The 20,033-nt window shown below is 40.7% G+C and overlaps 2 protein-coding genes across 4 annotated transcripts in view; both read right to left on the reverse strand.

Annotated features, from left to right (window-relative positions):
- The window catches only part of RRM1 (ribonucleotide reductase catalytic subunit M1), a 38,679-nt gene extending 30,175 nt beyond the window's left edge, over nt 1-8,504 (reverse strand). Inside the window, exons 1-4 of the mRNA XM_044665968.1 lie at nt 8,486-8,504; nt 3,288-3,376; nt 1,309-1,486; nt 360-460 (exon numbers count right to left, since the gene is read on the reverse strand). Of these exons, the coding sequence (XP_044521903.1) occupies nt 360-460; nt 1,309-1,486; nt 3,288-3,376; nt 8,486-8,504 (387 nt within the window). The remainder of the gene's footprint in view (nt 1-359; nt 461-1,308; nt 1,487-3,287; nt 3,377-8,485) is intronic.
- An 8,893-nt stretch (nt 8,505-17,397) lies between these two features.
- STIM1 (stromal interaction molecule 1) overlaps nt 17,398-20,033 on the reverse strand; it is a 247,378-nt gene continuing 244,742 nt past the window's right edge. For all 3 annotated transcript variants that reach the window (XM_044668081.1, XM_044668082.1, XM_044668083.1), the window contains one exon: nt 17,398-19,435. In XM_044668081.1, the coding sequence (XP_044524016.1) occupies nt 18,913-19,435 (523 nt within the window). In that variant the 3' untranslated portion in view covers nt 17,398-18,912. The remainder of the gene's footprint in view (nt 19,436-20,033) is intronic.

Consider the following 20,033-nt stretch of genomic DNA (forward strand, 5'->3'; position numbering starts at 1 on the left):
GTAAAACAGACAATATGCAAATATGACCTTTCCCTGCCCCCTAATACTAATATAACATTTTTAAATGCCCCCTAATACTCATATAACATTTTGAAACATGTTGAATGCTATTAATAATATAATCTATTGTATTTACATCTAGCTGTAGAGGATAGGGTAAATAATAGCACCGTTAACATATATTCTCTTAAACTTTTTAAAAATGTAACATATCCCCCCTTTTTCATCCCATACATCAGTCACTGTTTGCCAGTAGGTGTTCAATATGCTCTCGGTAAACAAATAGGTGGGCAAGTCAATAACACCACCATACATAGACATTGTAAAAAAATTTTTCACATGAAAAGCATGAAACTTACATCTTTATTTGCTAAGACAATATCTAGGGTTGATTTTGCCACCATGGGAGAATGCTTGCCATTATAAGGATTTATGTAGTTATAAAGGTCTTCCATCACATCTAAAAAAAAAAAAGAAATAAAAAGAGTAATTTAACCTTGCAAGGAACAATTTAAGAACTCCACATATCTTCATTTTTTCCTCCTTATTTCCAAGGCCTCATAAATTTCTGGTCACTGCTTATTTTTTTTTTTTAAACCCTTGTACTTCAGTGTATTGTCTCATAGGTAAGGGTGGGCAATGGGGGTCAAGTGACTTGCCCAGGGTCACACAGCTGGGAAGTGGCTGAGGCTGGGTTTGAACCTAGGACCTCCTGTCTCTAGGCCTGACTCTCACTCCACTGAGCTACCCAGCTGCCCCACACTGCTTATTTTTTTAGCAGAACCTTGGCCTGATTTTCTCAGAAACAGATATACCAAATAATGCCACTCTTGAAATGTGAATTCTGATCCACAGAAAAGGAAAAGAGCATAACTCAAGGCCTAAACAATATCCTGGAAATTCAGGGCCTGCAGATCACTAAACTCACTTAATTTAACTTGTCTCATGCCTCAGTGAAATAGCTTTCCTTTGTTTCAGTTTCTTAATATTTTTAAATGACTGTGATAGAATGGAATGCTTATTAATGGTGATGGATAACAAAAGGAGGTGATGTATAGTTGTCAAATGCCATTTATTCCACCTTTTAGCCCCACAACCTATAACTGCTAACAGACTCAAGACACTTTGGGGTTTGAGTTTTTTCTTTTTGAGGAAGGGAAAAGGTCAAGAATTGAGAACTGGCAACAAGATAATAAGCTGTAGTATTTCAAAAACAGAAAGTAGTTTTTTACTCACAATCAGTTCTTACCAGTTCCCTTCCATTTTCAGAGAATGCTAAATTCTCTTAATTTTCCAACTCAGACTCACCACTGAACACTTTCTTTGTTTCTTTATGCAAATTAGAAACAGCAATCCTGGCTGCTAAGATGGCATAATCTGGGTGCTTGGTGGTCAAGGTTGCAGCTGTTTCAGCAGCCAAGGTGTCTAATTCCACTGTGGTCACCCCACTGTATAATCCTTGGATAACTTTCATGGTGATTTGGGCCTAGAGAAACAAAATCACAGGTTCTCTATCTTTTATTAGAATAAGACAAAAGCTATTGAGAATAAAAATGTAGTAGGTCATATTTGCATAGCATTTTTTTTTTGTGAACAGAGCACTTTATTGACAGTATCATCTCAATTAATCTCACAACAAACCTGTAAAATATGTGATGAAAGTACCACCTTTGGTACTTCAAAAAAGGCATGTTTGGTTTCTGAGCTGAGAGATAAAATCTTAATCATGTGATAACTATCATCTACTCTCCTTTATGCCTTTGAATAGGCTTGTCCGGGAGTCTGAAATGCACTTCCTCCTCACCTCAATGTCACAGAATCCCTGGTTCCCTGAAAAAACTCATCTAATGTACCACTTTCTCCTGAAGGCTTTTCCTTATTTCTATAGTTGTTAATGCTCTCCCTTCTCAAATTATCCATATATTCCTGTCTGTTTATATGCTGTAACCACTACATCCCTCCCTCCTACTCAGGGGAATGTAAGCTCCTTGAGCATGGGTATTGGTTTATTTTATTTTGACTTTGTGTTCCTCAATGCTTATTAGCACAGTGCCTTGTACATTATCAGATGTTTAATAAATTTATATTGGATTGGATGCATATTATGAGAATCCTTGAGATGCTTTAATCACTAGGCTGATCACAAGCAGAGAAATCTCACAGCAACTTTTAAAGACCATCCAAATCCTAAAAGAGATATAATCTAAATTAGCGAAGGGAGTAACTATACTAATGAAATCACAGATCCAAGAAGTATGGAGAAAGGACCAAAAACCTGCCATGCTATCAGGAGAATTCTTCATTGCCTAGGAGTGAACCTGGGAGTATACACCAGACAAATATGCTTCATCCAGAATACCCAGGGAAGCAAATCCCAGATCAGCTGGAGGATGGTTTTCTCTGGAGACCCCAAGGGACTAGATGCTCTGGGTCAAAACAGAATCATGAAAGAATAAGGTAGGACCAGGAAACTATAGCTAAAAATAGTGTGGAAAACTTGGATCTAGTAGAAAGAGTGCTAGATTGGGAACTAGGAGATATGAGTTAGAATATTGAATCCTATGGGTACTAGCTATGTTAGGCAAATCATTTATCCACAGAAACTCAATTCTATAATTACAGAATAACACTTGTACTAGCTACTTCACAGCACTATTGTGAAGCACTCTATAAACATCATAGAACTATGGATAACAGAATTTCTAGATTGCCAAACCTAGAGACCAGAAGCCCTAGGTTCAAATCTGGCCTCAGACACTTCCTAACTGTGACCCTAGACAAGTCACTGAACCTCATTGCCTAGCCCTTACCACTCATAAGTAGTTCTGATCAGAAAGACCAATGTCTTAATCTTGTGTATTATTTTTTAAATTTCTATATTATCTTTTCCTAACAAATTAACCATAAAGACACAACCCTTATAGCTTGACATATGATATACAGGGTAAGGTGGAAATAGGTGCCATAATCAGTATTATAGAGTTATGTGGTAATGATAGAAGGAGGGCAGGTAATTCAAGATCACAGAAGATAGATTTTTGAATCCAAAGTACCAAATAGAACTAGAGATTAAGAAAGTCAGGAGGCTCCCTGCCTAAAGTTAGTGTTCAATAATCAGTGCAGGTTTAGAAAAATAATGGAAATTCTAGAGTCAGAAAAAAAAACTCCCTGGTCCTTTGTTTCAGACAATAAACTCAGGTTTTATATTCAAAAAGTCACTAGAAAAATACAACCAAAGAGAATAAAAGATTCTAATTCAGGAAGAAACTGAAAATATATTTACTTACAGGATCAACAAATTCCATATTGAGTCCATAGCAGAGCTTCTGAATTCTAGAGGTAATCTTGTCAAACATGACCCGTTCCTGGCGGCCATCTAAAGAATTAAAATATACAATTCATGTTAACATTTTCAATAATTTTCAAAAATTAAAATATGCTAATTTTTCAATCATATGTATAAAATGCTTTTTTGCAAAATAAACAATGAGATTCAGTGATCCTAGTTCCTTAGGTCACCATCATGTCCAATTCAACTAAGAATTCTGTCTTCAAAAGGGCTAAGAAGTTTGTACAAGACTGTAATCATCTTCCTAACATCAAATGCCAAGGTTGGGGGCATACTTCAAATATCCCTAGCTTCCCTTTCCATCATGTATCTATTATGCACATATTTATTTAACCCTTTGTGAACCTCTATTTTCAAAATTGGTTCCATTTACTAAAGTAGTTTCATGTGTTCACCAATTCAATGAAAAGGGGGCAGCCAGATAGCACAATGGATAAAGTAACAGGTCTGGAGTTGGGAGAATCTGGGTTCAAATCCAGTTTTAAACATTTCCTAGCTATATGACCCTGGACAAGCCTAGCCCCTGCCACTCTTCTGCCATAAAATTGATACTAAGACAGAAGATAAGTGTTTAAAAGACCGTACAGATTTTTAAAAAAGTAGTATTTTCATTTAATTGTTCTAAAGCTGCCTTCAAGCTTCAGAGGATGCTTCCTTAGTGCGGATATTCTTTTTTGAAAGAGAAATCTGTGATTATATTAGTCAATCTAACAAGATCAAAATCAACAATCATTTATTAAACACCTTCAATGGACAAACCACTGGCCTAGAAGCCGAGAAAAAGATTTGAGTTTGAATAAAACAAAGCCTTTGCCCTCAAGAAACAGACTAGTAGGGGTGATGATCACAAAAATATATTCATTCAAATTCTACTTTCTCCTGGAAAGGTTCTCTGATCTCCCCCAAGTTGGAATGGTAAAAAAAAAAAAAAGTACAAAGAAAGTGGTACATGAGATCAAAGGAAGGAAAGGTAATCTTACTAAGTGTAAACCTTAAAGGATGGGTAGGAATTCAATAAGACAGAAAGGAAAAGAGGGGCATTCAGTAGTCAGTCAACAAATGCTTACTATTTGCTAGGTACTGTGCTTCTATGCCCTCAGAGCTTCCAGATATAAAGAACAGTATAAAATAAGGCACAGAAATAAGAAGGTATGGGTGATATCTAGGAGACAAGAAGTAGTCCAGTTTGGGTGGCACTGACTCCAAATGTAAAGGGTCTTTCCACTGAAACAAGATGCCTGTGAGGTTTATCCAAGTATAGGGAAGGTTTTCACTTTTTGTTTTCCTAAGATTTCTTTACTCATCTGTTCTCTTCCATTCCAACTGTCATCCCTTAATCCAAGCCCTATATATAGCTGATATTCATTGTCCTTATCTAAAAAAAATGTTGAAAGTTCCCAAGCAGCCCTCTCAACAAAGTATATATTACTCACTTAATCCACTGTCAAGAAATGTATTGTAACTTTGATAATAAAATACAAATGATGATATGATGCAGGACTAGAGCTCAGAAAAGAGATAAAGACTGGATATGCATATTTGCAAGTGAGAGATGACAGATGAAATATGGAGATGATTTAGATCGCCAAAGGAAAGAATGCAAACAGTTATGGCCATTGTATCCTACACAAACTGAAACTGATAAGCCACAAAGGACATGCTAGAATAGTCCATTTTAAGGAAGAGTCAAATGTGTGTAAAGGATAAATTCTATGTATCTTCACATACTATCTCATTAGCATGAAGATCATGAGGACTTCAAATACAGATATCCAAGGACAACCTGAGAGAGAAATGGAAAGGGAGGCACTTTGGAAGACAAGCCATGTTAGCACATGCTATGTGGTTAGCCACTTTCCCACACACACACAATTTTTTTTTTAACCTCACTCATCCTTTCCCTTCCATTCTAAATGCCATTCCCTAATTCAAGCCATACTCAGTTCACTCCCTGTCTAGACTACAAGTCTTCCCACTTCTAGTCTCTCTGAACTCCTATCTACACTCCCACACCTGAAATTAATTTTCCCTATTTAAGAAAATTTGTTGATAGTTTTCAAGCAGCAAAATGTACTTTTATAATGATAATACCAATAGCATGATACTAACATTGACACCTACTTTAAATATTTCCTTCTTCATATTACTCAAAAACCTACTGTCATTATGTCATCTACTATATCTGATCTAAACATGACCTTCTGTTCTAGTAATACCGATCTTCTTAATATTCGCACCCAGAGCATATTCACTGCCACCTGTGCTCACACTGTATATATGCTCACACTGTATCTCAGCCTGTAATGCACAGCCCATTTAACAGCCTTTCCTCAATCCTTATCATCCTTAACCTCTGCAGTATTTGAAACTGTTAATCACCTTCTTTTGGATACGATTCTCTATAGGTTTTTGTGACATCAGACTTTCCTGATTCTCCTCTCATTTGTCTAACCATTCCTCAGTCTCCTTTGCCGAATCACTTATATCATGTACTGTCTAACCATTTCCCATCTCCTTGTCAACAGTCTGTCTTGGGCCCCTTTCTCTTCTCTCTCTATACTATTTCGTCAACTCTTATGAATTCAATTATCATCTCTTATGAAGAGAATTCTCATATCTATATATGAGCCCTAGTCTCTCTGTTGAGCTAATCATCCACCCCAAATGCCTTTTGGTCATCTCAAACTGGATGTCCCATAAACATCTCAAACTCCTTCCTCCCACGAGAATCTCCCCCCTCTTTCCAACCTTTCTATTACTACTGAAGGCACAACCAGGCTCACTCCCTAAATGTCACCCTCAATTCCTTTCTCTCAATCACGTCATAACCAATCCATTGCCAAAGTTCTTCCTTTATGACATCCTCTATATATTCCCTTCTTTCTACTCACATAAATACCACCTTGGTGCTGGTCCACATCATCTCTACCTGGACTATTACAATGTTCTGAATCCTGCCTCATGTCTCTCCCCACTCCAGCCCAACCTCTACTCAGCTGCCAAAGTGATCTTAAGTACAAGTCTGATCATGTCAGCCCCTACTCAGTGAGCTCCAGTGGCTTCCAATCACCTCCAGGATCAAATAGAAAGTCTACTTTTTTCCATTTAATGCTCTGCACAACCTGGCCTAACCTTCAATACCATTCAAGTCCTCCCTCTTCCATGACACTTTATCTGGCCATATCAATCCTTGCCTGAATCATCCAACACTCAATTTACACACTGTCTTGTGGATCTGTGCCTTCTTCCAGTGTTCACCTGGTTCCTCCAACTAGAAAAAAGCCTTATAATCTTTTCCTAGTTCTCCCATAAGTTTTGGCAAGTAGGCAGGATCAACAGGTCAGGCTTTGACTAGATGATCTCTAAGGTCCTTTAAATTTTCTGAGCACTTCCTTACTGAAATGAAAATGTTTACTGAGAAAAATTATCCTGAATCTTCCCTTCTAGTAAGCATCTTTCTCTGTAGAGATGTTATTGGTTCCCTTTCCATTCTTCCTGAAGCACCCACAACCCACTTGACCTTCTGAAAGACCAATCAGTCAATAAACATGTATTAGTACCAGGCACGGTACTAAACATTGGGAAGACAGGAAGAGCAGAAGATAGTCTCTATCCTTAAGGAGCTTACAGTCCAATGAATAAGATTGAGAAAATATAGAAGACAGATAGCCACTTCTTCACAGTCAATCCAGAAACCAGGGAGAGATCAACCAGATCGTAAGATGCTTGAAGCAAGATCCATATTCTATCTTTGTAGTCCACTCAAGTACAGGACCTTTCACTTATTAAGTACTTAATAGTCACAGAAGGACTCTCAAGAAGCCATATTGTTCAATCCATATCTAAACATTATAATCAAAGTGGTCTTCTTTTGCCTTGAGTGAAGGGAACCTTCTACCTCCTGAGGCAACCTATTCTTTTTGCCTAACAATTATTGGAAACTTTTTCTTTATATTTGCTTCTCCTTGTCACTACTTCATTTTACAAATGGTGAAACATAGATCCAGAAAGGTAAAGTAATTTTTATACATTCATGCAGATTCCTATTCTGCCAGACACTACAACTTAAGTCCTTCACACTCCAAACCCACTCACCTCACTGAGGGAAAGTAGAAGTAAAATGGAGGTCAAAGGATCTAAGACCAACAAGGTTGTTGAAGTCACAGTGTAGTGTTGACAGGAGTTTACTGGAGACAACATGGAGATGACAGCAAGAATGCTGGCTCTGGAATTAGAGAACCTGGGTTCAAAACCCTCTTCTGATGTCCTGCCCTATCTAGATCTATGATCTTAAGAATGAAGCTGATCAGGTGATTAGGGAAATTTCAAGGAATAAATATCTTCTTTTTGTGGCTAACAACACTCTCAACCCATGATGTGACTAGCTGGATGGTTTTCACCAACAGATTCCCACACTAGTAAGCACTGTGAAGGCAGGAGTAACCCACAAACACAATTTTTTTTCCTGTATTCCCAGGTCAGGCCTGATATCCAACAGGAGCTTAATGAATATTTGCTAATTATTTGACAGTCCCTGCACAGCAAATGCAGCAGGGCACATGGTCTCTTAAGAAGCATTTGTGGAGCTGAATTGATGATTAATAAAGATGGGTTGCCAGGAGCCTGGAAAGAAGTGAATCAGATTTGAAAGTCATTAAATGCCTCCTGTGTGCCAGGTTAAGTCCTGGGGACACAAAAGCCAGTGCCTGCCCTCGAAGAAATCACAGTCTAAAGAGGAAAGTGATTTGAAAATATATACCCAGTATATACGAATTGCAGATGAGACAAACTGGAGCTAAGCAATGCAGTGAAGGGAAATGGGCGAAGGGGTGGAGAGGGGCAGAGGGAAAGAAGGAGAAGGGAAAGGAGAAAGGAGTAGGAGGGAGGGGGATGACTGGAGGCTGGCAGATGCCCCGGGGGGAGAATGGGGACCCACCTAAGGCAAGAGATAAGCAAAGGGGCCTGCTCCCCTCCCCCGCCGGGCTCGGGCTCCGCGCGGGAAATGCTGAGGGGCAGGGCAGGAGTAACGGCCGCTCCCGCCAGCGGGTCCAAACTTTCAAGAATCCACCCCTTCTCACCACTCGACATACTGGGATCCCCCTGAAGATCCCCCCTACCCCATCCCCCAAACCTCACCTCGTTTAATGACATGCATCCCGGCAGCGGCTGGGGCCCGGTAGTGGTTTCGGGCGGGAATCTTGAGCTGTGGAGTCCAAGGCCGGAACACGGAGCTGGGGCCAAGTTGGGGAGCAGCTAGACTCCAGGACCGGGGTCGGGGCGGGAGTTCAGGGCTGGGGCAGCTGTAAGCTCAGAGGCGCTACAGAAGCAGCTGAGACAGCCGCCAGACAAGGGATCCGAATCCTCTTCCCGCTCCCGCCAACCCGGACGCACAATAGCGCGCGTCCGAACCACCTCCCCCTCGTGACGTCATCCGCAGACGCCGCCACTCCAGGATCGGGGTGCCCTGAGCAAGCGCTTGGCCCTCCTGCTCTTCGCCCCGCGCAGAAAGCGCGCCTGGTTCCTGACGCTCCTCCCAGCTGCCTTCTCAGCCATGTTGAGTATGGGCAAAATCCCATCCCAAAATTCCCTGGAAAGGCCCCCACCCCTGAGCCGCGCAGCGTCGCGCAGGCGCTCTTTGCTTCGCCTTGTCATCTTGATACTGGTGTTCTCCCACCCTTGGTGGTCTCCAGTTTATTATCCTGTATATGTGTGTGTTCGTATATATGAACATATATGCACACATAAGCATATATAATTGTGTGCGTGTGTATTTAAATATGTGTACATATTGAGCAGCTAGGTGGTGTAGTGGATCTCTAGAGCTCCAGGCCCGGGGTCCGGAAGACTCCTCTGCCTGAGTTCAAATCTGGCCTGGGACCTGTCACCCTGGGCGAGTCATTTCACCCTGTTTGCCTCAGCTTCCTCATCTGTAAAGTGAACTGGAGAAGGAAATGGCAAACCACTACAGGATTTTTGCCAAGAAAACCCCAAATGAAGTCACAAAGAATCAGACACAATTGAAAACAACTAAACAATAGCAAGTTATTTAGAATAAGATTTTCCTTACACTATTGCTTCTTGGATTTTGTTATTATAAAGAAATACAATTTATTTTTGAGGATTTATTTTGTAACTTTCAGCTTTGCTAAAGCTATTAATTGTCTCAATTAGTATCTTTGCTGATTCCCTAGGATTTTCCAAGTATAATATCATATCATCAGCAAACAGGGATAGTTTTCTCTCCTATTTACCCATCTCTATCTTGCCTTAGTACTGTCGTTAGCATTTCCAGAACTACAATATATCAAGTAATGGTGGAAAGAGTGGGCATTCTTACTGCCTCATTCCTTTGAGAAAGGTTTTAATGTATCCCCATTGCATATCAAGCTTGCTTCTGGTTTTAGACAGATGCTTTATATGGGTTGCTTATTTTTTTTAAGGCCCCCCTATGCTTATACTTTGTAGTTTTTGTTTTTGTTTCCGCATAAAAGAGTATTGTACTTTGTCAAAGACTTTTGTTTTTATTGAGATGATCATGTGGTCTTGGATGTTTGAGGTTTTAACATGATTAATTTTATGGATTATTTTTCTAATGTTGAATCATCCTTTAATCTCTAGTATTAATCTTATAACATAATGATTTTTGAGGTAAATCATTGTAGTCTGACAAGATTTTGTTTAAAATTTTTGAACTGAGGAGGCAGCTGTGTGGCTCAGTGGATTGAGAGCCAGGCCTAGAGACTGAAGATCCTAGATTGAAATCTGGCCTCAGACACTTCTAGCTGTGTGACCCCGAGCAAGTCACTTAACCCCCATTGCCTAGCCCTTACCACTCTTCTGCCTTGGAACCAATTACACAGTATTGATTCTAATGTGGATGGTAAGGGTTAAAAAAAAAATTTTTTTTTTAGTAGATATCCATTAATGATATTTGACTATAGTTTCCTATGTTTTATCTTTCTCTGCTTTATATATTAAGATTATATTTATCTCATAAAGAAATTCTGGTAGGATGCTTTTTCCATTTTTGAAAATAATTTGTGAAATATGGATATAAATTGTTCTTTAAAAGTTTTTTTCCTTAGTAGTTTCTTTATAGCTGTTTTATTTTCTGAGATTAAGCTATTTATTATTTCTATCTGGTCTTCATATAGTTGGCTTTTTTTGTATGTTTGAAGATATTTCTCTATTTCTTTTGGGTTTTCAATTTTTTAAAACATTTAACTATGTAGAAAATATTTCTGATTATTCTTTTTTCTTTTTTCTGGTTTTGTAATTATTTCAAGTTGCTCATTTGATATTTTATTGATTTGATTTCCTTCTCTCCTTTTAGCTAGATTAGCTAAAGGTTTATGAATTGTATTACTTTTTTTTAAAACCAGCTTTTATTTTTATTATTTCTGTGGGGTTTTTTTCTTTCAAATTTATTTCTCTTCTAATTTTTAATATCTCCCTTTTTATGTTTAAGTCTGTTTATTTCTAGGCTTTTTAATTTTAAAATGCATATTCAGTTCATTAATCCCCATCCCATCTTTTTCTATTTTGTTAGTAAAGATAATGTTTCTTCCCCTAAGAACTACTTTAGCAGGGGCAGCTGGGTAGTGGATTGAGAGCCAGGCCTAGAGACTGAAGGTCCTAGGTTCAATTCTGACCTCAGACACTTCCCAGCTGTGTGACCCTGGGCAAGTCACTTGATCCCCCACTGCCTACCACTCTGCTGCCTTGGAGCCAATACACGGTATTGACTCCAAGATGGAAGGTAAGGGTTTTAAAAAAAAAAAAAAAAAAAAAGAACTACTTTAGCTGTAGCCCAGAAATTTTTTTTTTTAACCCTTAACTTCTGTGAATTGGCTCATAGGTGAAAGAGTGGTAAGGGTGGGCAATGGGGGTCAAGTGACTTGCCCAGGGTCATACAGCTGGGAAGTGTCTGAAGCCGGATTTGAACCTAGGACCTCCTGTCTCTAGGCCTGACTCAATCCACTGAACTACCCAGCTGCCCCTGTAGCCCAGAATTTTAGGTGTTTTGTTTCATCATTATAATTTTCTTTCAAATAATTATTGTTTCTATGATTTTTTTTCTTCAACCCATTCATTATTTGGGATTTCATTAAATCTCCATTTGAGGTTTTATCTTTTGTTTGTGGCCCTGAACCAATGTCTATTTCTATTGCATTGTGGTCCAAAAAGGATGTATTATTAACTATTTCTGAATCTACGCCCAGTATGTGGAAAATTTCCATAGAAGTTTCATGTGAAATGAGAAATATGTATATTCTTTGCAGTCCCATTTAGAAGACACCATAAGTCTTTTAACTCTAGTTTCTCCAGCAGCTTTAGTTCCATATTTTCCCCTTTTATCTATTAGACTTAATCAAAACTGAGAGAGGGTTATTGAAGTCTCAGAGTTATTGAAGTCTCATGTAACATTGTGTTATTGTCTATGTCTTCTTGTTTTACCTTGTGTTAAAATTTTTATCTTGTCTGCTTCCCCTTGATAGGGATAGATAGTGATGGAGATGGGACTGTGTGTTTTTCCATCCCATGCTTTTTACCAGTTAGCAAATATTGCAAAATAGAATGCAGAAAAGTATGCCACCCTGTGTTTTCCCTGTGCCTTCCACCCATCCAGTAAGGACTTGCCTAACCTTCCAAGTCTGTAGAGGAGGGCACCTGAGCTATCTCTGTGGTTGACAGGTAATGTTAAACAGGACACAGGAGGGAACCTAACATGTGCACTTGGGTGGGTGGGTGGATGTCTTTGCAATTACTCCCCAAACCAACACTTTCCCCCTTTCTCTTTTTTGTTCCTAAAGTTTATGTTATGACATGTAGTTCCTTAAAACATACCTCCACCTTAAAGTGTACCCATTTCCTCAATGTCCATTTTCCAGGTCTTTAGCCTGAAACACCTGGAACACCTAGGGAAGGGACATTCTGAGAAAAGGCAGAATTTCCAAGAATAGAAAGTAGCAACCACCCAGACTCTCAATAAATCTATCAACTTTAATCTCTGCAATTGCTATTCTGTCACTGCAAGGGCAATTCCATTCCCTGGCTACTTCCATTGCCCTGGCCACACTATCATATCATGCCTTCAGATGAACAGAGTCTGAACGTCCAATTCTTTGGGCAAGAACCTACCTTTGTTTTCCCACAACACTCTGCACCCCTTTTTCTAATTGGTATAGTAAGTTTATAAGTAGCTGGTATAAAGTAGCAATAGAAGGAAGTGAGATTGAAAGGGGGAAACCTATAATTTGCATGTAAACTATCCCAAAGATCAAAGGAGCATACTTTACAATTTCTTTCATGCATTAATCAAAAATCACATCCTGGTAATATATGCTGAGTTAGTGGAAGCCATCTAGGCTTTGCTGTCAGAGCTTTTTGCTCTATAATATGTAAATCTCAGACAAGTTTCAGACATTTGCAATAAGACCAGGGGAACACCAAATGGTGCTGATAACCCTGATATGATGTGAATATGTTAACCTTAAAGTTTTCCTCACAACTTCTAAATGATTTGGATATATTAATAAACAGGTGGCATAGATAAGTTAGTCTGTTCCCCATAAAACCCTTTAAAAATGAGATCTCAAATCCTGTCCCCCAAACTCTTTCAAAAGTCTTAAGTATTCATGCTGCTTCAGTGCTCCAAACTCCAAACCTCAGATACAAAAGTGACTCATTCCTTCTCTATCCTCTTCCTCACACTGCCTGCCTTCCTTCACCATCCTAAACTCTGTCCTTATACTATCTGCCCCTGGAATCTAGAGACCCAAAACTTGTGGCCTGATGAACCCCAAGTTTTAGGACTAGCTTGTAAGTTGGAGACCCCAAAGCTTAGACTTGTTCCCTGTTGTGAGAATCCACCTTGAAGGGAATTTCAGGCTAGCAGTTTCAGACTGAATAATGGACCCTACGGTAAAGACCCTTTTGTCTTAGGTAGTCTTCCCCACTGTATCAGAGACCCTTTCCCAGGAAGACACACTTGGACAGGGACCATCCTTATAGTATCCATTCTAAGTAATCCCTTCCCTTAGACCCTGGCCTCTGGCTATGATTCCTTTCCCAAGCTCAATTGTATCCTGTCATTATAGTAATGCCTATGATCTTCTCAAATACTATATAGGTTCCCCAATTTCTTTTGTTCCGTGGAGTCATCATCTATCACAGTGGCACTCCCAGGGGCCAGGGCCCAGAACATCCTGAGTTCAATCCTCAGACTCTTGTAGGCCTGTAGTGCGCAGCTCTGTGTAGGGGCCTACTCAGCCCTGTGACCCCTGTCCTCAATTAAAGAGTGGCTTTTCTGACTATTTAATAGTTCTGTGTTTTTTTCAGAGTAAACACCCCTGTACTACTTTTTGTTATGTCTCTGTACTTTCTGTATCATTTGCCCCTATAACTTCTGTCCCTTATTAAAGCATAATTGTGGCTTGTAGAATTGTTTTTTTATTCAATTTGTCAATCTTTTCATTATATTAAATTGTTAAATCTTTTCACATTTAAAATTATGAGAGGGTTATATTTTCCTCCACTTCCCTTTTTTTCTTTCAGGACATGATACTTTCTCTTCTGCTTAGACATTTTTTTAAAAAAAATATAGGTCAACTATATTTATACACTATAAAAAAAAACGAACTCCCCTTCTACTTTGATATAATCAGTGCTAATTTCTTTACCTATATTGTTCTAGTCTTTTCAGATTGTTTTATTTCATTGCCATTTAGAAAAAAATAGCAAGATTCTGCCAAGTTCTCCAATTTATAAGTGGAGAAGTGCTTGAAGGTAATCTAATTCAACAATTCCCCCCCCCCCTTTTTTTTTAACAGAGAGGAAAACTGGAGGCCAGGGAAGAAAAGATTTTTCAAAGATCATAATACTGTTAGTAAGAAGCAATTGGGATTCAAATTCATGTATTCCTAATCTAGTGTTTTCCATTACACCACCTTACTCTAAAACATTGACTCTGAGTAATAATTCAGATTTATATATGTAACACCCTGTTACAATAATTAGCTTGGTTTATGGCTCAGAGTAACAATAATTCCTATGGTGACTCTGGGCAAGTAATTTAACCATGTTTGCCTCAGTTCTTCATCTATAGAACAGCTAGGCAGTGTACTCAATAGAATGCCAGGCCTGGAGTTAGGAAGGCTCATGTCTGAGAGTTCAAATCAAGCCTCAAACACTAGTTATGTGATCTTGGGCAAGTCACTTAATCCTGTTGGCCTCAGTTCCCTATTTGTAAAATGAGCTGGAGAAGGAAATGGCAAACCACTCCATGATCTTTGCCAAAAAAAAAAAAAAAAAGACAACAAATAGGGTCATGAAGAATCAAAGATGAGTAAAAAGACCATACAACAACAACAAAAAGCACTGAATATAGTTTTCTCCTTTTAAACTTTAAGTAGTTTATGTTAAGCAAGAAATTATTAATCACAATTACTCTGAGCCCCCAGTTAGGAAAATTCTTCTCATTTAGGCAGAGCCTGGGTTCTCTGCCTACCTTTAGATTTATATCTGTCTCTAGTTAATCCCTGGCCTTTTTTGTGGTTGAAGCAAAATTCAATTTACTGAAAATAAAATAGAACATGCCATAATATCTGTGGATAGACAAGCCCTAGGATGAGAAGTTGGGGAAAGGGCTGTTCTTTTTGCAAGATTTCCTTCATTCAGGATCTTTCAGGATGTTTCAACAAGCCAAGACTTTCCTTGTAGCAGTCCTACTTTACTCCTTAGAGGTATGCTGAAAGGTCATGCAGACTTTTTGAATTCAGACCCTCTGTATCTCTGTATCACTGTTTTGAGAGATTTCTTTTATGCTAATTCTTAAGTGTGACCAAATCTCTCATGCAACTTCTTGATTGTTTCAGGGATTCAAACACTGTTTACATTAAATTTTTCTTGACCCATTCAATCAAGAAGTGTTCTTACTAATAAAGTACACCTTTTATAACTTTTTTTTTTTTTTAAAACCCTTACCTTCCCTCTTGGAATCAATCAGAAGAGTGGTAAGGGCTAGGCAATGAGGGTTAAGTGACTTGCCCAGGGTTACACAGCTGGGAAGTGTCTGAGGCCAGAAAGACAATAACTTTTTAAGTCACTAAGATAATCAATGGAGCCTTACCTTTACAGATGTGGAGTTTGTTTGCGGAGGTTGGGGGCAGGGTAGAACAAAGGTTGCCGGTTTTGCCCAGCCTCCTTTAATTTTGCTTTTGAGATGATTTGTATGGATTCAGCTTAGTGATTTGAATGAAACATGATAGAGTTTGAAAGGAGAATTCCTTACCACAGTTCTACCCAGTTCCTTAGGGGTATTATTAAGGAATTTTCTGATTGTAACTCAGATATTTAAACCAGGATATTGGAGTTTATGACATCTTAAAAATATTTTCATAACTAAAAAATTCAATATAATTGGTTTACTTGGTAAACCTCTATTTTATACATTTAGAAACATTATTCTGAAATGGGATCCAGACACTAAAATTTCTTCACCAGAATGTCAAAGGGGTTCATGACACTAAAAAAGTTAAGAATTCCTGATTTAAACCGAGATAACCTAAGTAAGAGGGTTAAGAATGGCCGGGCTAGATATTTAATCACAAAAGAGCTAGGGAGGCAATGTGCCAAAAAGACCTGATACCTCACTAAAAGCTATAGCCATAGTTACAGTTCAGCAAAGATGACAGTAGATGGCAACAGGATTTATCAGCAAAAGGAAACAGAGACAGACCAGTGATGCAGGTTAAATTAGCCAAGGGCCCCAGTGAAGAAAACAAAGAAGCTTGCAACTCAAGGACATTTATCTGAGCACATTAGCCTACCTGATGTCAGAAGCCCAAGAGGCGCCAGTTGGAGATGCTTTGAAAACCTGAGTTGCCCTGGTTACTCCATTGGATGATGTGGTAACCTGTGGGAGAGTGTTTTCTGTGTGCCTAGGGGAACCTTGTAGCTTATTTGATCATGACTTTAAATGATCCTTGGATTGGCTGGTAAGGGTTACCGAGTTCTAGTTTTGAGTAGTTGCTGTCTCATATAGTGCTTTGAACCTGGAGAGATGGGGTGCTTGAGGTGGTCTTTCTTTAAGTGAGCTTAGATGCTGTTAGCATTTTTAAATTTTTCTGCCTTTGGAATCTATCTATAGATCCTTCATGGAAATAGAGGTCAAAGGAATCTTTTCAGCAATCTGACTTGTTAAAGCCCTTATATAAGAGCTACTGAAACCCCAAATATTTTGCCACATCTGGCAGAGCCCAATTTGTCAATGCTTTCTACAGTATCCTTTCTTTCATTTGATAGACCATCTTTGGGGCTATGCTGACCCTGCTTCTGGTTCTTATGGTTTCCTATGTGTCCCCTCAGGGAATGTGTAGGGATTTGAGAGGTATTGTGGGGCAGTGCAAAGAGCACTTAATTTGGACTTGGATTTCTGTGTAGCCCTGACCAGTTCTTCACTTACAAAATGCAGATAGCATTTATACTATCTAACAGTTATTAAAGTGCTTTGTAAATATTATTTGGAAAAGTTATTACTAATAAATAACTCTGCATGGTTTGTCTGATGTCTGTCATATATTTTAAATACCCTTATTCCTTTTGATAACTCCTGCCCAAAGTCTCACATTTCAGGACCCTCATTCTCCCAATGACAACATTCCTATTTATTTAGGAGTTGGCTCTAGGATCCTTTGATTTTTTAAAATCACCCTTATTTCCACTGACATATGCCCTTCCATCTTGGACCTTTTTTTTTATAGAACTTTGCAAGCATCAAAAGCAACTTCCTATGCACACCATTTTGGATCTCTACTCCATACTCGATTCTCCTTTCAGGCTTTGGAATAGGGTGGTGGTGACTGTTGTCCTTAATGCCCTTCATGTCTTGGCTCCCCTTACTGGTTTCCACATGTTCTTCTTGGAAATGGGGAGAAACAGAATATAACCACAGAGACTTCTCATTCTTGTCTCCAGATCTAGCCACAGACAATTTCCACGACCCAGGAAGCAGGTAGGCAGAGTAATGGGAGCCAAAACCAAGAAGATAAAATCTCCTACATGCTTTATTAGACTTGTCTTATGAAATAACAGAAAAATCCATTGGGATAGGGATGAGGGTTAGGGGGGCCAGCCCACTGTGGCCTGCAGCACCCAGCTGCCCTGCCCCCATGGCCCTGGGATGGGGGTCTCTAGAGAAAGAGGCAAAACTGGGAGCTATTATTCACAGCCCCTCCAGAGAGCTGGGGGAGGGGGTGCTACCTGAAGTAGGAAGTGGGACACACACAGGGTGTTTCTATTCCCTTCCTTTATTCTTATAAGCTGCCTCCTCCCCCAGGCCTGGCTGGGGTTAGAGTGGGAGACAGACCTTAGACTGCACAGTAGGATTGGGCCCAGAGCCTAGAGAGTCTAGGGGAGCCCAAGGACCATGCACTGGAGAAGTGGAGAAGAGGGGATGGCTGCAGGCACTTTGGAAATTCAGGAATTTGAAAAAAATTTTTTTTGGTTCAAAAGCAACAGCATCTTTGCCCAGAGTCCCTCCCAACCCTATCCCCTGCCCCCATAGTCCTGTTACAGGCTATACCCATATGTGAGTCCCTGCCAGCCCCTATCTTAGACTAGGTCCCCAGCACAAAGGGGATCAAGAATACTAGAAGGATGCTTAGGGATCACTGAGACTCCAACCTTGGTACCTGGACTAGACTAAATATCTGAGGTTGAGGGGAGGAGAGGAAGAGGAATATGAGTACCCTCTCTTCCCCTACCCTACAGAACAGGCAGAATAGGAAGCAGTCATTAGGCCATTGGGGAGTGTGGCCTAGAGTGCTGGCCCTGGGAGGGGGAACACCATGGCTGCCCACCCCTAAAATAGCTCCTGATCTAGCCCCAAAGACCTGATCTCTAGGGCTAGGTCTACTTCATTGCTGTCCTACCCATCCCCACCCCCAAGCCCCCAAAGCCAGACTAAGACTAGGGCCAGGGTTGGCCCCAGGCTCTCTTTCCCAAAAGAAACAAAATCAAAGCCCCCCCCAACCACAGAGCTCTGGCCTCATTCCTGCCCTGCCCTGCCCTGCCTGCTCTATCCAGCATTGCTGAGGTCAGTGGAACCTTGGGCCTTGGATCAGGCATCTTTTTCCCTCACCCTAGTTGCTAGGGGCTTGGTGGCAATGGGGAGAACAAGGAGCAAAGGGGGAGACCAAGACAGACTTCTAAAAGCCCAATAAACAGGGAGACCAGAACTGAGGATCTCCTGCAAAGGTGAGTGGGCTGGGCTGAGATGGTGGTTGCAGGGGTAAATCATGCACTGTGAAGCAGGGATGAAGATGCTAGAGCAGGAAGAGCTTATGGAGGTCCAAACAGGGCAGGTGGTGGTCAGTAAATAAATAAGGTGGAAGGGCCCCTCTTTCATAGGGGGAAGGGAGGGGTACAGAGAGAATGAGCCAGGTATTAATAGTACCCCAGGTCCTCAAGACCCCCACCTTCCCCAGTCCAGGCCATGGGTGGGTCCCTTGAAGGAGAGGGAGGGTAGAGGTTTCTTCCCACCAAAGCCAGCCCTGGTCCAGCTACTTCTTGGGCTTTTTGAAGATTTTGAGTGGGAACTTCTTCTTGCCCTGGCCTGAGTCTGTCTCTTCACCTGTGGAGCCACTGTCCTCCTCACCAGCATGCTTCTTGCCTGCCAGTTGGGGGATACGCGTGTTGCGGCCATGGTGAGCCCGGCTATCTCCCACAGGTGATGGTGTGTCTGGCTCAGGGGAGCTGGGACTGTGAGAACGTGAGGAATCTGAATGTAGGGGCCCTACTCCCCCCAGCCCTATAGGGCCCAGCTCCCCAACACTATAGGCCTTTTCTAGACCATGATTCTGCAGGTACAGTGCTTTCTTGACCAGGGCGGGACTCTCAGGCAGCTTCTCTGCTAGAGTTCCCCCCAGGGCTGCCTCTGCCAGTCGATGGCTGCCATTGGAGGTTGGGGCATACAGGGCTTCATCCATGGCTCGGGTCAGCTGTTGGGGCTTGGCAGCCAGCTGGGTGAATCGAGGGCGGTCACTCGTGTGGAGGGAGGACTCCGAATCGGAATGGGTCAAGTCCCTGCTCAAGACAAGAGGGGATCAAGGCAGGATGGAGAATGGGGAGAAAAGAGGGACAGAAGATGGGAGGAGGAGAAAATAAAGGTAGAAGATAGTAGAACAAAGGAATCCAAGAGTAGAGAGAGGAAGAAAATAAAAGTGAGAACAAAGGGGGAAAGGTGGAGGGAAACAGTGAGACAAGGACAGGGAGACATATTAATATCACTGAAAGCCCTTTTTATTCCTCAGATCCTCCCTTTGCAACATTTCTGGGCCCCAGGGTAGTACCAGCCATGTACATTCCTCTTTCCCTTTTGGGGGTTGAGGGGAGGAATAGTCAATGAGATGACAGCTCTTTCTTCCCCCCTCCCTTCTGACATCACCTAGGAAACCCTTCAAACCCACAGACACCTGTCCATAATAACCTGAAGTTATCCCAGGAGGCTCACAGGTTTAGAAACCCTTTTCCTTGAATCTGCTCTGACATCCCAGAATGCTCTCTTGCGCGCTCTCTCTCTCTCTCTCTCTCTCTCTCTCTCTCTCTCTCTCTCTCTCTCTCTCTCACACACACACACACTCTCTCTCTCTTCTCTATGTGTCTCTGTCTGTCTGTCTGTCTC

Source organism: Gracilinanus agilis, chromosome 3 (assembly GCF_016433145.1).
Source record: "Gracilinanus agilis isolate LMUSP501 chromosome 3, AgileGrace, whole genome shotgun sequence".
Lineage (NCBI taxonomy): Eukaryota > Metazoa > Chordata > Mammalia > Didelphimorphia > Didelphidae > Gracilinanus > Gracilinanus agilis.